The 20,144-nt window shown below is 46.6% G+C and overlaps 1 protein-coding gene across 5 annotated transcripts in view; it reads right to left on the bottom strand.

Annotated features, from left to right (window-relative positions):
* TDRD10 (tudor domain containing 10) overlaps positions 1-20,144 on the bottom strand; it is a 30,700-nt gene that overhangs the window by 8,312 nt on the left and 2,244 nt on the right. Inside the window, exons 1-8 of one of the 5 annotated variants that reach the window (XM_053368710.1) lie at positions 18,680-18,811; positions 15,539-15,567; positions 14,682-14,758; positions 8,362-8,423; positions 6,331-6,401; positions 3,921-4,071; positions 2,592-2,634; positions 371-449 (exon numbers count right to left, since the gene is read on the bottom strand). In XM_053368710.1, the coding sequence (XP_053224685.1) occupies positions 371-449; positions 2,592-2,634; positions 3,921-4,071; positions 6,331-6,401; positions 8,362-8,423; positions 14,682-14,758; positions 15,539-15,555 (500 nt within the window). In that variant the 5' untranslated portion in view covers positions 15,556-15,567; positions 18,680-18,811. Of the gene's footprint in view, positions 1-370; positions 450-2,591; positions 2,635-3,920; positions 4,072-6,330; positions 6,402-8,361; positions 8,424-14,681; positions 14,759-15,538; positions 15,568-17,165; positions 17,239-17,461; positions 17,678-18,679; positions 18,812-20,144 lie in introns of those variants that run through there. The other 4 variants (XM_053368707.1, XM_053368708.1, XM_053368709.1 and 1 more) reach the window with 4 other exon arrangements.

Here is a 20,144-nt window from a genome sequence, read left to right as displayed (position 1 = left end):
TATGCAAAGGGACTTGACAGGAAGTCAAAGTTGAAGAAAAGATTTTGGAAGATAAAAGGGGGAAAAATATTTACTTTCATTATTATCATTTTCTGTGCGGGTGTGGGTGTGTGGGTGTCTGCACATATGTGTGTTGTTGTATGCAATGTTTGGGAGGAAATAAGACGGTAAATAACCAATAACAAACTAAATATCGATGTATGTAATTTTTATTTCTTAATTATACTTAGTGGTAGTATGGCTGTATTGTTTTTTGTAACATAAAACCATTCAATAAAAATTATTTAAAAAGAAAAAAGAAAAGAAATTTACACCCAAATGCAGTGACATTTCATGACATTTCGTGTTGTTGTAAGATATTCCTCCTCACCTCATTTCCATGGGAATGGCATAAAGGACCTTCAGCTTCGGCGAGTCCAAGGTCTGCATGTTGGCTTTTGGGGAAAGATCTGCAGAGAACAAGACAGGAAGTCAGGGGAAATTAAAGAACGGGCAAGGTTTGAGAGTGGCAGTAGAAATGGAACTGGAACGAAGTCAGCAGAGAGAGAGAGAGAGTAAGAAAGCCTGGTCTCAATATACTTAGGGGGATCCCAAGGTGAAGAACGCCACACTGCCCCATTAAAAACCCCCAAAAAGGGGTTCCCACCCAGAACTCAGTCCAATGAGGACTGAGCATGCTCAGTAGCCGTGGAATGTTGAGGGTCCGTGCAAAATTCTCCCCGTCTGTCTGTAGGGGCACTTGGGAACCTGTGCAAGGGAGTTTGACAGACAACCAATAAGGCGATGTACCGTATTTTTCGCTCTATAAGACACACTTTTCCCCTCCTCAAAAGTAAGGGGAAATGTGTGTGCGTCTTATGGAGCGAATGCAGGCGTGAGGCTCTGCTCAGCGCTCCCTTTAAAGAGCCGTGTGGAGCGTGCGTGTGGCTCTTGGGGGCTTTTCCCCGAGGAGGGAGAAGGGCTGCCCCCAAGAGCCGCACACGCTCCGCGAGCACTTTAAATGGAGCGCGGCTCTTGGGGGAGCCTTCCTCCCGCTGCCCTCAAGAGGCTTCGCGCGGCTATCCCACAAGCCAGAACAGCAAGAGGCTATCCCAGAAGCCAGATCCCTCTTGGTGTTCTGGCTTCTGGGATTCAGAATATTTTTGGTCTTGTTTTCCTCCTCCAAAAACTAGTTGCGTCTTATGGTCTGGTGCGTCTTATAGGGCAAAAATACGGTAATCATGATGTCATGTGATTGACAGGTGGGCAACCCTGTCCACCCACCACATTTAGCCGGAGTCTGATCCTAATATAATAATACTGTATTTTTCCGTGTATAAGACTATATTTTTTCCTAAATTTTTGAAGTTTAAAGTAAGGGGTCACCTTATACACGGATAGTGCATTTTCGCAATTTTGAGTCCCAAAAAATAGGGGGCGTCTTATACATGGGGGAGTCTTATACACGGAAAAATACGGTAATTATTATTAATTAAATTTATATACTGCCCTACATCTGTAGATATCAAGGCAGTTCACAACATAACATTACAAAAGATGCAGGTGCACACACTTTTGTGTGTGGTGTGGTGTCTGAGCAGAGCCCTTCATCTGATAAGGTGAGCTCCAATTCATCGTTGTTGCTATTAAACAACAACAATATGCCCTTCACCCTAAGGTCCCAGGGTGAGTTGCAACAATTCAAAACAGCTTACATTATCGCAAAACGACTTAAATCAAAATGAAAAAGCGTTTAAAAAACAACTCAAAGGCACAGGAGTCTTTGAGTTACTTTTTTAAAGAAAAAAAATCAGTGGGTTTAACAAATAATAAATATTTAAATTTGTTGGTTTGGGTTTTTTTACAGGTGCCATAATACACCATTATCATTAATTATTATTACTACCCCCCCACCCTAAGGTGCCATGCATGAGTCACAACATTAAAGCACAGTGTTAAAAACAGTTTAAAACAACTTAAAGATAAAGGTAAAGGTAAAGGGACCCCTGACCATTAGGTCCAGTTGTGGCCGACTCTGGGGTTGCGGCACTCATCTCGCTCTATAGGCTGAGGGAGCCAGCGTACAGCTTCCGGGTCATGTTGCCAGCATGACTAAGCCGCTTCTGGCGAACCAGAGCAGCGCACGGAAACGCCGTTTACCTTCCCGCTGGAGTGGTACCTATTTATCTACTTGCACTCTGACGTGCTTTCGAACTGCTAGGTTGGCAGGAGCAGGGACCGAGCAATGGGAGCTCACCCCGTTGCGGGGATTCGAACCACCGACCTTCTGATCAGCAAGTCCTTGGCTCTGTGGTTTAACCCACAGCGCCACCCGCTACAATCCTCCAAGTGAGGTGGGTCCTAAAAACACACACATCAAGTGTCAAAAGCCAGGGTAAAAAAAAGTGCGTCCAGGTAAGCGTGTGTTAAATAGGTTTTAAGTTTACAATATCATTCTCATTTCATTTGGCCTGAAAATTTGATTTCTTCGCCCAGCGAGGAAATCACTGTCATTTTGCAGGGTGGGTGGGGGAGAGTGGAAAGCTGCCCTGAGCCCCCAGGATATAGCAGGGAGGAAATAGAGAAAAAAAAACCCCACGGGTGCAACATACCACACTTGGGTCCAGTCTCTTCCGAAGGGATGGGTTCCAAATCCTGCAATGAAACGTGAGGTTTGGAGCCCCGTCATCCAGAAAAGGAAAAACACCTAACACCTATCGGGAAGCGCTTATTGCTCAGTGGGTAGAGCAGCAGGTCACGAATTCAAATCCTGACATTTTTAGGTAGGGCTGGGAGAGAAGGACCCTGGCTGAAAACCAGGAGAGAGCTTCTGCCAGTCAGTGTAGACCAGGCTTCCTCAATCTCGGCCCTCCAGTTGTTTTTCTGGCCTACAACTCCCATGATCCCTAGCTAGCAGGACCAGTGGTCAGGGATGATGGGAATTGTAGTCTCAAAACATCTGGAGGGCTGAGGTTGAGGAAGCCCGGTGCAGACGATGCCAGTCAGTCAGTCAGTCAGTTTTATTGCACATAGCCAAAGGCTGCCGCAATGTACACAGAATCATTCAACAATTTAAAAAATATATACTGGATTGATACAAAAAACTTAAAACATTTATGTTATCAAGACATTACCTACTCTAAACAGAGCTATATAAGTACCTTAATATACAAATTAAGACATTAAACAATAAAATTTATAAGCTAAAATTATCACATGGCCACTAATATATTTAAAAATGATGTTAATTAATACAGTGCGCAATTATATTCGGAGTTTGGTGATAAGGATAAAATATAGCTTGATGTAGATAAGGTCAAATAAATTCATCTCCTTTACAGTTGGTGGCTACCTTGGCTATATAAAGGTAAAGGGACCCCTGACCATTAGGTCCAGTCGTGGCCGTCTCTGGGGTTGCGCGCTCATCTCGCTTTATTGGCCGAGGGAGCCGGCGTACAGCTTCCGGGTCACGTGGCCAGCATGACTAAGCTGCTTCTGGCGAACCAGAGCAGCGCACGGAAACGCCGTTTACCTTCCCACCAGAGTGGTACCTATTTATCTACTTGCACTCTTGACGTGCTTTCAAACTGCTAGGTTGGCAGGAGCAGGGACCGAGCAATGGGAGCTCACCCCGTCGCGGGGATTCGAACCACCGACCTTCTGATCGGCAAGTCCTAGGCTCTGTGGTTTAACCCACAGCGCCACTCGCGTCCCATAGCTTGATGTAGATAGGGTCAAATAAATTCATCTCCTTTACAGTTGGTGGCTACCTTGGCTATCTAATTTGCTCTAATTTTCCTAGCGGCAGTTGCAAAGAGTGCTACACGCCAGGTCACATACTTATCTGTGTCTGCGAGGAGATAGAAAATCACGTCAGAGGGGTTCTGCCCTGGGGACCTTGTCATTATAGACAATGCTAAAAGTGAGGCAGGAATATTTACTGGCATCTCTGTGTCCGTGTTTGTGGGCTCGCGGGCCCTCCTGTCCTCCGCAACGGCCACTGTTATGCGTCGCCCGTGAACCAGGCTGCCGTTCATCCGCTTGATGGCGAGTTTGACCATGTCGGCGGACGCCAGCTCCAAAAACCCAAAGCTGCGGAGAAGGAGAAGCAACGTCAGCTGTTGCGCCATGTTGGCCAGGGAAGGAGAAACGCTCAGCGTGGGCTAAGGGCATGGGCTACATGCCCTTCCGGAACCACACGCCAGTGGTGGCCAGGGCCAGAGGCAAAAGTGGGAGGGGCCACCGTGTATATACAGTAGTGCCTCGGGTTACATACGCTTCAGGTTACAGACTCCGCTAACCCAGAAATATTACCTCAGGTTAAGAACTTCAGGATGAGAACAGAAATTGTGCGGCGGCAGCGGGAGGCCCCATTAGCTAAAGCGGTACCTCAGGTTAAGAACAGTTTCAGGTTAAGAGCAGACCTCCGGAACGAATTAAGTACTTAACCCGAGGTACCACTGTACCTCTGGATGCGAACGGGATCCGTTCCAGAGCCCTGTTTGCATCCTGAAGCGAACGCAACCCGCGTCCACGCATCTGGCGATTCACCGCTTCCGCGCATGCGCATGCCGTCATTTTGAGCATCTGCGCATGCGGCGAAACCCGGAAGTAAAGTGCTCCATTACTTCCGGGTCGCCGTGGAGCACAACCCGAAAAGGCTTAACCTGAAGCGACTTCAACCCGAGGTATGACTGTATGGTTTACAAGTCCCGGCCAGACAAAAGCAAGCATGGATGGTTCAAAGCAGGTGAGTGAGAGGTGTGGTCTAGGGAGAGCTGCGAGGGCCAGATCAGTCGGCCTCAGGGGCCACAGTCCTCCCACTCTTGGGGGAAAGTGGGCATCAGCAACCTACTGGGGGCAGCAGGAGGCGTCCAAGTCAAAGGAGGTGGAGCCAGATAAAAGCAAGAGGGGGGCAAAGACCCCCAAAGCAAGCAGGGCATAGTCTCTCCCCATTCTCTTCCTTCATCCTTCATCTGAGCATCACCACAGGTGGAAGGGAATGCATTCAGCCCCCCAGGCTATCCGCCCATAATGGGAAGATCTCGCAATGAAGGAAGGTGAGGACAGGTGACCCCACCTAGGCCCGAAGTCACCCCCCCAACCAGGCCTCAAAACGGTCCAAAATTCCTTTTGTCTTCTAAAAACCCACAGCTACAGCTTTTCTGTGGATTCTCACAAGATGCTGGTACACAGGCAAAATGTTATTCTTTTATCAGCACGAGAAGGCTCCAAAAGGCTAATGAATAGGCTCTGTCATTGCCAAGAATACTCAGGCCTGAGAACTGACTTGTATCTCATTCTAGTTGCAACATCTGAACACTCTGAAACCCCTTGGCTTCTCACCCCCCCCCTTCCTGGGAAGAGTCCACAATAGTCCCAAGACAGCTTTCTGTTCATGCTCAGAGGAACTCATGGGCAGGACTCCCGAGGGAGGAGAAAGGGGAGGTACCGTATTTTTCGCTCTATACGACACACTTTTTCCCCTTCAAAGACGCCATAGCCCCGCGACCGTCTCCCGGCTGGAGAGGCGACGCGCGGCTATGGCAGGAGCCTCCATAGCCGCGCGTCGCCTCTCCAGCCGGGAGAGCGCGCGCGGGGCTAAAGCTGCCCCCCGCGACCCTCTCCCGGCTGGAGAAGTGACGCATGACTATGGCAGCAGCCTCTCCGCTGCGCCTTTCCGCTGCTCCCTGACCTGCTCTTTGGGGCTGGTGCTGGGCTTCCCCCCGCCAGCCCCAAAGAGCAGTTCGAAAGGAACCTGAAGCCTGGAGAGCGAGAGGGGTCGGTGTGCACCGACCCCTCTCGCTCTCCAGGCTTCCAAGGTAGCCGTCTGAACGCACCTTAAAGGGCACCTTGGTTTAGAGTGGGAAAACAAGAGGGGGAAAATTCTCCCCCTCTCTGCGCAGCGCCTCCTGCCACTTCGCTGAAGGGGCGCTGGGCAGAGAGCGAAAGAATTTTTTTCCCTTGTTCTCCCCCCTCTAAAACAAGGTGCGTCCTATTGTCCGGTGCGTCCTATGGTGCGAAAAATACGGTAACTGGAATGGGAATATATACTCTGTGCACATGACTGTGAACTTGTGCATGTTTTTGTGAGTTATCACACTTGCTCCTTCTACCAGTTCATGGATGGTAGAAATAAAAGCCTTTTCTCCGAAACTATTCCTTGAGTGTCTGTTGACTCCCATCTCCCTTTCCCGGGCGCAATATTTTTCCCACCCGAGGGCAAAGCCTCATAAGGCTACAGCAAGGCCAAAGAGGATCACCCTCGCGGGAGGGCGGACATTCCCCAATCCCTGAACGGAGGGTTATCAAAGGTTTCTTCCAATACCTCCCGTTTAGCGCAGGATGTACCTGGTAAAAGTTGTCTTGTGTTTCTTGACCGTCTTCACACCAAACTCCCGGAATGCAAGCGCTAACTCTGTCTAGAAACAAGAGGGGAAGATTCACAACGGGATTAACACCCCACCCCGAAAATCACTCCTGGGTTAAACCAAGAGAGATCCCTGCAGTTTAATTACAGCACACAAAAGGGTATATTTAGAGGCAAGCCCCTGAGTTTCAAATCTAAGGCATTGCCTGCACAGTGAATTTAAAGCAGTACCGAGGACTTTAAACAGTCATGGCTTCTTCCAAAGGAATCCTGGGAGGTGGAGTTTTTGTTTAAGGGGCTGAGCGCTAGGTGACCCCCCCCTCCAGCTGCAATTCCCAGAGTCCCTTGGGAAGAAGGACTGATCACTCGGCTACTCACAGAATCGGAGAGTCGGAAGGGACCGAGGATCATCTAGCCCAACCCCCCAAAATGCAGGAATATGCAGCTGCCCCTTACAGGGGTCAAACCTGCAACCTCGGCATTACCAGCACCACACTCTAACCAACTGAGCTATCCAGTAATGCAACGTTAAGGATAATGGTAAAAAATTCTTTAAATGAGAATATTTACTTATGTTAAATTATTGTGTATTTTTAACATGGGTTTTCCCCCCCTCTTTGGAAGTAGCCCTCGTGTGATTGGCTGAGTCACATGAGAGAGGCATTCCATTCCGTTGTGACTGTTATTCCAGTAACTGTCATTTTTTTTAACTGCTTTCTGCTCCTCTCTGTGCATATGTGAGGAGAATGGCTGCTCTGCTGAGGACAGTGTGTGTCTGTGTGATCTGTCTGAAGTGAAACTGTAGCCTTTAAGGCCTTTCTCACGGGTAGGAACAGCATTGCTCCCGGGGAAGGGGTTAATTCAGAGAAAGAGTCTTTATTCCTGCTATCCAGAGCAGCAGAAAGGCACCTGCGTGATTGATTCACAGCAAACACACCTGAAAGCATTTTACAAAGAGTTTATATCTATTTTCCAGGTCCTCTTTCCCTCCCCTTTCCCAGGGATTCAGCCTCACGAGTTTTGCACACGTATGTTGGTAGAAACAATGTCCATTCATGATGCAGTATGGGCACCCAACCAAGTGGCCGTGATACATTGCTATGGACATCGGACTGGACCAAGTGATACAGCTAGAAAACAGAAACGTTAATCGGGAGAAACCTGCACAGGAGCTCTCGATAAGGAACAAAGTGAATAAGCATGAGATTGTAAATGTATTCTTCTCGGTTATATGTTTATAAAAGTAGAGTTCTTTTGAATATAAAGAGTCTGGACATTGTATAGTCTTTACAAAGAAGTTACCAATCACCTAGATGAGTTATTTAGCTTCCTAGCTGTAAGCTACTGTGTTACTTTACATATCATCATACATTTATATATACACACAACATGCAATGCAGGAATCTTTCTGGCCAACGTGGAACTTGAACCCACAACCCGGACATTAAGCGTCTCCTGCTCTACCAACTGAGCTATCCCAGGTGATAGCTCAGTTGTGCATAGTTCTGCGAAGGGAACAGGGGTCTCCTAAACACTCTCAGCATCCTTAACCAACAACATTTCCCAGGATTCTTTGGGGAAAACCGTGACCCTTTAATGTGGCATGGTAGTGTTTAAGTACATAGTGCAGATGGACGGGGTGAAGGTGGGCTAGAAACTGGGGTGGGTGGAGCCTTCTGAGCCAGATTACGCCCACAAAGCTGTACCACATGACCGTGTCACATGACCCCACCTGTCCCGGGTTGTAGGCAGAGGCAACCCATGCCCGGGTCCCACCTTCTCGCTGGACATTTCCTTTGCCCAATATACAGCCTTGTAAGACAGACACATTCATGATGCGTGTTTGGGTTTAAAGAGGAGGGTTGTAGATGACAACTTAGGGGAAAACAAGAACGGGGATTATCTAGACCATATCACAGGCCCATTTTTCACGGCTTAATATACGAGAAAAAGGCAGCCGGCGGAAGTGTCCGCAGGAAATATATTCCAAAACAGAAAGCACCAAACCTCACCTCCTTGATATCCAACGGGAGATTGCCGACAAAAAGTTCAGATTCTTTTTTCTTGAAGGATCCTGGAAGGAGAAAACCAGAGGAATTTTTGAGAGATGCGTCCCCCTCCCCATAAATAAGGGGTTTGGTTTGACACCCTAAGGCCCCATCTGCAGTACAGTGGTACCTCGGGTTGCATACGCTTCAGGTTACATACACTTCAGGTTACAGACTCCGCTAACCCAGAAATATTAGAATCATAGAGTTGGAAGAGACCACAAGGGCCATCGAGTCCAACCCCCTGCCAAGCAGGAAACACCATCAGAGCACTCCTGACATATGGTTGTCAAGCCTCTGCTTAAAGACCTCCAAAGAAGGAGAATCCACCACACTCCTTGGCAGCAAATTCCACTGTCAAACAGCTCTTACTGTCAGGAAGTTCTTCCTAATGTTTAGGTGGAATCTTCTTTCTTGTAGTTTGGATCCATTGCTCCGTGTCCGCTTCTCTGGAGCAGCAGAAAACAACCTTTCTCCCTCCTCTATGTGACATCCTTTTATATATTTGAACATGGCTATCATATCACCCCTTAACCTCCTCTTCTCCAGGCTAAACATGCCCAGCTCCCTTAGCCGTTCCTCATAAGGCATCGTTTCCAGGCCTTTGACCATTTTGGTTGCCCTCCTCTGGACACATTCCAGTTTGTCAGTGTCCTTCTTGAACTGTGGTGCCCAGAACTGGACACAGTACTCCAGGTGAGGTCTGACCAGAGCAGAATACAGTGGCACTATTACTTCCCTTGATCTAGATGCTATACTCCTATTGATGCAGCCCAGAATTGCATTGGCTTTTTTAGCTGCCGCGTCACACTGTTGGCTCATGTCAAGTTTGTGGTCAACCAAGACTCCTAGATCCTTTTCACATGTACTGCTCTAAAGTATTACCTCAGGTTGAGAACTTTGCTTAAGGATGAGAACAGAAATCGCGCCGTAGCAGCAAGAGGCCCCATTAGCTAAAGTGGTGCTTCAGGTTAAGAACACTTTCAGGTTGAGAACAGACCTCCAGAACAAATTAAGTTCTTAACCCGAGGTACCACAGCATACATATTTAAAGCAGTATCATATCGCTTTAAACAGACGCAGCTTCCCCCTAAGAATCCTGGGAAACTGCAATTTGTTCAGGGTGCTGAGAGTTGTCAGGGGACCCCCCTATTCCCTCCCCCAAGCTACAATTCCCACAGTCCCCCGTGAAGAGGGATTGACAGATTAATCCACTCTGAGAATTGTAGCTGTGCCAGGGGAATTGGGGGTCTTCCGAACAACTCTCAGCACCCGTAACAAACTACAGCTCCCAGAATTCTCTGGGGGAAGCCATGACCATTTAAGTGGTATTAAAGGTAACTGGACCCCTGACCATTAGGTCCAGTCGCAGACGACTCTGGGGTTGCGGCGCTCATCTCGCTTTAATGGCCGAGGGAGCCAGCGTACAGCTTCCGGGTCATGTGGCCAGCATGACTAAGCCGCTTCTGGTGAACCAGAGCAGCGCATGGAAACGCCGTTTACCTTCCCGCCAGAGTGGTACCTATTTATCTACTTGCACTTTGTGCTTTCGAACTGCTAGGTTGGCAGGAGCAGGGACCGAGCAACGGGAGCTCACCCCGTCACGGGGATTCGAACCGCCGACCTTCTGATCGGCAAGCCCTAGGCTCTGTGGTTTAACCCACAGCGCCACCCGTGGCCCTGGTCAGTCACTGTCAGAAGGATGTAGGACCAGATTTGGCCTAATCCCCTGTGAGGGGTAAATGTCAGTTCCCAGGATTCTCTGGGGCGAAGCCACGCACTCTAAATGCGCATTATGCTGTGAATGTGGCCTAAACTGGCACTTCCTCTGATGGGCTCTGGCTCCACCAATCGCCAGCTTTCGCTCCACCCACATTTGGGCTCCTTGCCTTGTGCCCCACCATCCACCCCTAGGATGTGGGGGGAAGAACTTGGATGTTGCACAGCTGAGCACACTAACCCCCTCGCCCAGTAAAAATGGCTCCGGCACAAGCACAAAACCTCCAGCCGGCCCGCCTGCCACTTGTCGGCTGCTTTCCAACCTGCCTGCCCCAAACGAACAAAGATAATTCAGAGACAGGACACAGCTATAAATAACCGGACAATGGCTTTCTGACTTCTGACCCCAGTGAGGGGAGAAATGTTTGGCCATAAAGGATTATGCCCTGTTCAGAAGCCTGCAGGCACATTGTGTGGAAAGAAAACCCAGCCGAGAGGGCTGGGAGGAGAATGGAGCACCGCGGTTCCCGTTTTCCTGAAATGGGTGCCAAAGAAACACACACACACACATAATCCTTAAAAACAGCCCAAGATTTTGCAGCCAGATTGGTTTGGGGCAGGGAACGGGGCATAAATCTCTGCAGGGAAACCAAAATATTTTTCCTTTTTCTTTTTTAAACTTTATTCCAAAACCGAAAAAGAATTACAAACATCTAATTCAAAATCCATATTTGTTTTGTAACATAAGCCTATTACAAAGGTGAGTAAATTAAAATATACCTAATTGCTATAGACTTCCCTTTACTGTATATAAATGCAATGCGATTAGAAATATTATATTAGAAATTTTTATAAATTCCCCTATACCCCCCACTCCCCTTCACCCATGTGTGATCTCAATATTTTTTTTACTTCGTCCATCTTGTTGTGTTGTTGTAGTTTAATAATTATTCCATTTATTCTTTTATTATTTCCTTGCTTACCCCTGCACGTTTTACACATTATCTATTAATATTCCAGTTCCGGAACCGTATTTTTTCAAAATGTTTTTTTCCTATGTGCCTTTATTTCGGGGGTGCAGAACTCTCTCCAGCCTGAGGGCCACATACTGTTCTGGGTAATCTCCCAAGGGCCACATGTCAGTCTGTATGGTTGGCTACTTTCCACACAAACAAAGCCCCCTCTATCCTCCATCCAGGCAAATCAGGAAGCATTATCAAAGTTTGGCAAGGCAGGCAGAAAGTCTTAAGGAGGGTGCAAACAGGGAAGTGTGGGGCGTGGCCTGGAAAGAGTCCCGAGGGCCAGACAGAGAAGTTAAATACTGTATTTTTTTGCTCTATAAGACTCACTTTTTCCCTCCTAAAAAGTAAGGGGAAATGTGTGTGCATCTTATGGAGCGAATGCAGGCTGCGCAGCTATCCCAGAAGCCAGAACAGCAAGAGGGATTGCTGCTTTCACTGTGCAGCGATCCCTCTTGCTGTTCTGGCTTCTGAGATTCAGAATATCTTTTTTCTTGTTTTCCTCCTCCAAAAACTAGGTGCGCCTTGTGGTCTGGTGCGTCTTATAGAGCGAAAAATACAGTATATTGGGCAATGCATACAAATCTCTCTTCATTATGCTAATAGCTTCACATTCTCTCTTTTTTGAATCAATTTTATTAAAGGTTTTCAACCGAATATGCCATAAAATTCAAACTAAACGAAAGGGAATAATAATAATAATAATAATAAAAAAGATCTAACAGAAAAAACCTAAAGTAAAATACATTAATGACGCTCATAAAACAAAATTATAAATATATCTATGTGGCCCTCAGTCAGCATTTTATATTAATCTTCACACATACAGAGAAGTTGAATCTTCCCATCTGGGAGAGCTTCGCCCACCCTGAGAAAAGCCACTCTGACCTGCCTCTCATACAGACCCTTTCCTCTTCCCATTCTCCATTATTTCCCTATTAACTTCAAACTTATGTTGGCCCATTTGCACATGCCCCTTCTTTTTAAATACAGTCATAACTTGCTTTTTGAACAGCTTAGTTCTCGAACCAGAAGTGAGTGTTCTAGCTTTCAAACGTTCTTTTGGAAGTCGAACATCCGACGCGGCTTCCGATTGGCTGCTGGAGCTTCCTGCAGCCAATCAGAAGCCGAGCTTTGGTTTTCAAACACTTTGGGTCAAACGGACTTCCGGAACGGATCCTGTTTGACTTCCAAGGTACGGCTGTACATTAATTAATGCAAGAAGTTGTCTTTTGTAATCATGCTCCTCACCTTCCATGATCATCGAGTCAACAATGCCACCCAAAGCCCTGAACTCCCATCGACATTTTCGTATGAAAATGTTTTCAGCTGACATTCGTGCAAATGCCTGTACAGTGGTGCCTTGGTTCTCAAACTTAATCCGTTCCGGAAGTCTGTTCCAAAACCAAAGTGTTCCAAAACCAAGGTACGCTTTCCCATAGAAAGTGATGCAAAACGGATTAATCCGTTCCAGACTTTTAAAAACAACCCCTAAAACAGCAATTTAACATGAATTTTACTATCTGACGAGACCATGGATGTATAAAATGAAAGCGAGAAACAATGTACTGCAGTCACACAATCAATCAGTAGCTGGACTGGATTCCACACCGTAGTTTGACAATCAGTAGTTGGACTGGGTTCCACACAGACACAAAAACAAAAAAAAAGAGCCACAAAAATGCAAAAAAATAGCAAAAACAGACAGATCTCAGCGTAACACTCAAAACGGAGGTGTGGCACTCAAAACAGAAGCATAACACTCAAATTGGAACATGTTTGGCTTCCGAAAAAGGTTCGCAAACCAGAACACTTCCTTCCGGGTATGCAGTGTTTGGGTTGCAAGCTGTTTGAGTACCAAGGCGTTTGAGAACCAAGGAACCACTGTATGTTGGTTCATGGAGATGTGGAGGCGATTGTGTATGCTGGTTTTTTCTAGACGGGGGGAAAACCAACCCAGAGCCATCAAAGAAAAACTGTGTTTGGGAGAAGCTATGAGGATGAGCAACAGGATGGAACTATAATGAACAGATATTGTGTCTTTTGTGTCTTTTATATTGTAATTTGATGTTGTGAACTGCCCTGAAATCTGTGGATGAAAGGTGGTATGCAAATTATATTATTATTATTATTATTATTATTATTATTATTATTATTTATGGTAAAGGCTAGGAAGTGGAAGGGGCAAGCAGAATATAAAACGGAAGAATGGTATAAACAGGTGTGGGATATAGATCTTAATGATAAATTAACATGTGCCATTAAGGTAAGACGGGGAATATGCAGGAGAAATTATTTTGAGGAGATACGGTGTTTGCAGAATTTATACTGTTAAAACAGAAAGGGGTCAAACCATCATGAGAGGTGCTGAATTTTTGGGAGGTTGAATAGTTACAATGGAATGGTCTCAGAGGTGGGGTGCACATTTTATTCTTATTTACATTTTATCATTACTTTGTCGAAAAAATTAAAAATATATAAAAATGCTAAGGAAAGTTTCTGTAAAGCAGAAAAGGTAAAAGGTGTTTTCTTCCCCTTCCTTCCCTGTATTTATATATATATATATATATATATATATATATATATATATATATACACACACACACACACACACACACACACACACACACGGAGGTTTGTTCTTTCAATTTATTTGTTTAAAGTGGAGAGGAGGGAAAAATCTCTTTATTGCTTACGTTGACCTCCCACGTAAGGGGATTGAATCCGGGAGCTAAGGAAGCAAAGCAGAAAAGCCCAGGGAGGACTTATCTATGTTCAGAAGCCAGTGGCAGTCAGGGAGAGGGGATGGAATGGAGCGTCCTGGCAGAGGGCATGGCTGGCAGGAATCAACCTTAAAAGGAACGCTAAACATTGCACCATTCTCTGGTCAGTGCAGTATAGTGGTTAGAACGTCGGATTAGGACTTGGGAGAGACCAGAACTCAAATCCACACTCAGACATGGAGTTCATTAGGGGGGCCTCAGGCCAGTCACTCACTTTCAGCCTAAACTACCTCACAGGGTTGTTGTGACGGTCACATGGGGAGGAGAACTCTGCATGCCACCTTGAGCTCCTTGGAGGAGAGCTGGGCTCTAAAGGTAAAGGGACCCCTGACCGTGCAGTCCAGTCATGACCGACTCTGGGGTTGCGGCGCTCATCTCGCTTTATTGGCCGAGGGAGCCGGCGTACAGCTTCCGGGTCACGTGGCCAGCATGACTAAGCCGCATCTGGCGAACCAGAGCAGTGCACGGAAACGCCATTTACCTTCCCGCCGGAGCGGTACCTATTTATCTATTTGCACTGGTGTGCTTTCGAACTGCTAGGTTGGCAGGAGCAGGGACCGAGCAACGGGAGCTCATCCCGTCGCGGGGATTCAAACCGCCGACCTTCTGATTGGCAAGTCCTAGGCTCTGTGGTTTAACCCACAGCGCCACCCAAAGGCAGTAAATAAGGAAATCCTCCACGCTGCAACACTGTGTTGCAGGTGCCATTTGTTTATTACTCCCCAGCCCAAACATTTTCAAAACCTGAGCGGCACAAACTTACCAGGATGCCTTGGTGTAGCTGCTTTGACATGCTTATTCAGAGTTTTGCCATTATTCCTCTCGTTGCCAGGGTTTGACCTGAAAAGCAAGTTCAGAGAAACCTTAGATGTCACGTGTGTTGATAGAAGAATTATTCCCGAAGGGGAAAGAAATAGGGTAACACACATTCATTGCAGCAAAATTTGGCCTGTCTTGCACATCAACCTGAGTCATGGTTTATTAAATCACGGCTCAGTATTATATGTTTCAACTCTGCCCCAGCAGCTTCACTGTGGTTTGTTTAATCAACTGAAACCATGGTTTGCTGCTGGCTTACAAACCTTGGTCCAACTAAGGCAGCTTCCTATGGAGCCCAGCTGCCGCTGGAGGGTCAAAGGTTCCTCAGCCCTGACACAATCACACAGAGAGATGGAAAACTCTGCAAAAATAAAACTGCACTCTCAACCACCATAAAAGGCAGAAATTTAACATCTCAGTAATAAGGCTGGGCGACATCTGGTTTTCAACATCGCAATATATCACCGGCTAAACGTTGTGATGTATTGATATATCACGGTCTGAAAGTAAGGGTGGAACTATGCCTAGGATGATGTTAAAAGAGCTGGGATTCTTTTTAAAAACTTCACTTGACACCAAAAAAGAGGGGGACTTCATAGGCAAAAGGTGAGCCTCTCTGGGGAAGATCGTTCTACCATCTGGGAGCCACCACTAAAAAGGCCATGACAGCCAACCTCCTTATTTCAGGCTGAGGAACAAAATCCACATTTATTTGTAATCATACTAGCTCACATTCAGCCATTGCTTGGATATCTAAGGCCTTCTCTGAGCCACATCTTATCCTCTACTCCAAATACTCACATCTTCAAAGGGTCCATGGAGACATCAACCTGAAAAGGAGACCAGAAGTAATTATTATCAATTTAAACAACAACAACAACAACAACAACCAGGAAGAAATAAAGTTACTGGAATGGCCTTTCATCATTTTCCCCTCCAAGAGCAAATGTGAGTGGCGCAGTGCCAATCATTTTGGGAGCAAAATGGAGCCACCCAAAAAACAAGACAGCATTTTCTAAATACGATGGGGGAAGGGCTCATTAGGCAAAAATATTTAACCTTGTGGTGGTTACTAACAGTCAATATGTCACAATAAAGTTTCAAAAATTTAAAAGGAAAAAATCCCAATATTTAGCTTTGCAAGTATTAAGAAAGAAAACCCACAAAACTGCCTGACAACAACCTTTCAGGTTGTGAGAGAGATATGAGGACTATGTGGCCATCCAGATGTTAATTAACTACAATCCCCATCTGCCCCAGGAAGCATGGCCTGTGTGTGTGTTTATATTGCAAATCGTAATAATAATAATCAAAATAATCATAATATCCTTTGAGTAAAAAAAGCTCTGGTCTGGGATCGCGGTACTAATATTTTACAAGCCCAGCATCTGGGCACAGCCTTAGCTCAGATGCTTGTTTATGATCAGATAATTAGAATAGCAGAATAACAGAATTGTTGTTGGAAGGGACCCCAAGGGTCATCTAGTCTAAAGGTACCCCTGCCCGTACGGGCCAGTCGTGTCCGACTCTAGGGTTGTCCGCCCATCTCAAGAGGCCGGGGGGCCAGCGCTATCCAGAGACACTTCCGGGTCACGTGGCCAGCGTGACGAAGCTGCTCTGGAGAGCCAGCACCAGCGCAGCACACGGAAACGTTGTTTACCTTCCCGCTAGAAAGCGGTACCTATTTATCTACTTGCGCTTAGGGGTGCTTTCGAACAGCTAGGTGGGCAGGAGCTGCGGCCGAAAGACGGGAGCTCACCCCGCCGCAGGGATTCGAACCGCCAACCATGCGATCAGCAAGCCCTAGGCGCTGAGGTTTTACCCACAGCGCCACCCGCGTCCCTAGTCTAACCCCCTGCAAAACAGGAATCTGTTGCTCAAAACTGCATTTTTATTTTGTAGTGTTGCAACTCCCTCTGGGGCCTTGGGATGACAAGACGGGACAATAAATTAAAGTACGGTACCACCTCTAGTAGGGACGCGGGTGGCGCTGTGGGTTAAACCACAGAGCCTAGGGTTTGCCGATCAGAAGGTCGGCAGTTCAAATCCCCGCGACGGGGTGAGCTCCCGTTGCTCGGTCCCTGCTCCTGCCAACCTAGCAGTTCGAAAGCACATCAAAGTGCAAGTAGATAAATAGGTACCGCTCCAGCGGGAAGGTATACGGCGTTTCCGTGCGCTGCTCTGGTGCCGGCTCGCCAGAAGCGGCTTAGTCATGCTGGCCACATGACCCGGAAGCTAATAAAGTGAGTCATGACTGGACCGAATGGTCAGGGGTCCCTTTACCTAACACTCTAATGGGACACAGGTTCCCCACCCTAAGCAATAGAGAAAGGGAGAAGGAAATAGGGTGGGTGGAAGGACTAGAGAAAGAGCAGGAAGGAAGATTCCCCATGACCTCCCCACCAGCAGCATGTAAAAGGACACGCACCGCCCCCCTTCCAAGGCGAATTAAAAACAGAGATGGTCCCTATCCGCTTAAGATATTTAGCCATTTCAGGAGAAGAGGAACCCGCAGCATCAAGGGCCAAGGCAAACTCCCCACATTTTCTCTGGGGCCATACCTGAGCCGCGCTGCAACGCTGGCAGGGCGGCGTGCGGACGCAGCTGCCGTGCGCGCTTCGAATCCGGAATCAATCCGCATTCCTCCGTCCCGCGGGACTTTTATTGGAAAGGGAGAGTTGCAAAACCCGGATACCAGGGTGCCGTTTCTGTTAGCGCTCTTACCAGCAGGTCCCCCAGTCCTTGCTGGCTAAAACGCACCTGCAGCACTCGCGCCATGCAATGCACCACCACGCCGCTCCTTTTATTCAATTTAAATAGTGGCGCCACAGATCTTGCAGCTGTAATGGATTGCGGTGCGCCGGTTTTTATTTTGCAGAGGCGGAAATGTTTCTCCGCGCCGGAGTTTCTTGTGCAGGAAGAGCTACTAGGCGGTGGGGGTTTTTTTTTTTTTTGTTTTGTTTTTTGCAAACGAGAGACGTGCTTGCAAAAAGGAAAAGGAAGAAGTCCCTCCCCGCTCGCCAGGGCAATTTTCGATTTTTTTTGCGCGAGGGACGCGTGGCTTTTAAAAACTCTTAAATTGGGTTTTTTGCAAACGCGCCGTGGATCCAGTGAAATAATTTCGCGAGGCAGATGTGGGATCGCTAAGCCGCGAAAGCATGAGACGCTTAAATGTCAGGGTCATGGATTGGAGCCCCATGTTGGGTAAAAGATTCCTGTTTCGCAGGGGGTTGGACTGGATGACCCTCGGGGATCCCTTTCAACTCTGCAGTTCTGCGATTCTAATTAGCCGATCAAAGCAAAGCAAACGAGCGAAGGCTGTGCACAAATGGCTTGGCTTGTAAAACATGCAGAGCACAATTCCAGAGCAGGCCTTCTTGACTCAAAGGCAGTACCGGATTTACGTATAAACTAAACAAGCTATAGCTTACAGTGGTGTCCAAACTTTTTTCAAAGAGGGCCAGACTTGATGAAGTGAAGGGCTGTGGGGGCCGGCCAACCAAAGTTTTTGACCTTTTTTAAGGATTGAAGATGTTGAGGTTTTTTTTGGATTTTACCCCAGGAAATAAATGCCACAGGGGCCAGATCCAGATTAGGCCCCCCAAAACGGACTTTGGACATGCCTGGCTTAGGGCCCCGCTCTCTTGGGAGCCCCCCCAAAATTTAAAGGGGAAAAAACTGGATGTACATTTCCAAAATATAAGATAAAAAAACAAATAAAGTAAAACTTACTTACAGCAACAGTGTTTTGTGTTGTGTAGATACTTATTAGGTCCATAAATTGCCATATAGCATATATGCAACACAAAAAACAGTGACAATTTGTTGTTGACCAAGGATAGCTGGACATATAAAGGGCCTCATTACCTTCAGTAGCTTAGGGCCTCATCAAACCTAAACCCAGCCCTGCTCAAAGGATAATAATAATAATAATTTCTATACCTCACTCAAGGGTCACAGGGCACTTTACAATAAAAAACACAAAAATACATCCCATAGTAACAAATGAAAACAATCCTCACACACATAGTTTAAAAGGCCATAGATAGTTTATACAGCCCAAGGCCTGGGAGAAGAGGAAAGTTTTTGCCTGGTGCCTAAAGACATGTAATGAAGGTGCCAAGTGAACCCCATTGGAGGCAACATTCCACACATAGGGAGCCACTGCAGAAAAGGTCCTGTTCTCATGTTGCCACTCTCTGGACCTCTCACAGAGAAGGCACACAAAGAAGGGCCTCAGATGATGGTTGCATGTCCCAGGTCGGTGCATGCTTTTACTCGGGAGTAAGCCTCATGCGTGGCAGTGGGATTTGCTCCTGAGATCATCGCTGTGCCGAAACCCAATTGGGTTTCCCAAATAAACACATGCATAGGATTGTGGCTTTCCAAGACAGGATCCAGAATTCAGCAGCAAGGTGGAATTTATAACAAGAAAACATGTTGTGTCGTGTCAGATTTCACCCATGCAGACCCACCCTGTCCCTTTTGCTTACTCATGAGCAAGTTCTGTATAAAGTGCATTCAAAGTGCATTTAATGAGCACGAGGTCCCACAAAAAATCCTAACAGCTACCATTCCCAGCACCCTTAACAAACTACAGTTTCCAGGATTCTGTGGGGGCGAGTCATGTCCTTTAAATGTGCATCAGGTGTGCTTTAAATGTATGCAGTGGATGGCAACATTTTGTTTTTAAATAGCACTTTTGGAGTCCCCAGTCTGGGCTCATTTGCAAAAGCTCCCTCCTTCTTATCTTTCTGCATTACAGTCTGTGGCGACAGCCAGGAAGAATGAATATGTACAATGCTTTGAATAAATATGCATATTTTAAAACACGAAGCGCTTAGGAAAGAAATGAATATGCTGGTCCCTTTACTATGGTGATTATCAATGGCTAGAGATGGACGCGTTTTTACAGAGATTAACAGGCTGGTATAGACAGGGACTTAAAAAGAAAACAATATTTATAGCTTGCTCTTCATTGAATCCTTTCAATCCCAGAGCAGGGAACAAAGTATTAAAAAATTTGGGGTGGGGGTGGGAATGGCAATATGCAAAACTTTTGATAGCATGTAAGACGGATCCAATAAAAGACAAAAATGCCCGTGCTGTCGTAAGGTAAACAAGCAAAACTACAGTTTCAAAAATGAAAATTTCCAGTTTAAGCAAATATGTAAGTAACAACAAACAAACACAATATATTGGGAGCCATTTGTGGTGTAGTGGTTCAAGTGTGTTGGACTAAGAACCGGGAGATGGATGGACAGACAGATCTGTACGTGGATGGGTGGACACGTACAAATCTGTCCCGTCCCCCCCGCATACATTGGGGCAGCTGGGGCAACCCAGTCAGATGAGTGGGGTACGAATAATAAAATGGCTATTATTATATGGATAAACGTGGAAGACA

This window comes from Podarcis raffonei, chromosome 16 (genome assembly GCF_027172205.1).
Source record: "Podarcis raffonei isolate rPodRaf1 chromosome 16, rPodRaf1.pri, whole genome shotgun sequence".
Classification (NCBI taxonomy): Eukaryota; Metazoa; Chordata; class Lepidosauria; order Squamata; family Lacertidae; genus Podarcis; species Podarcis raffonei.
The sequence above is the reverse complement of the archived record's forward strand: the minus strand, read 5'-3'. Positions and strand labels throughout refer to the sequence as shown.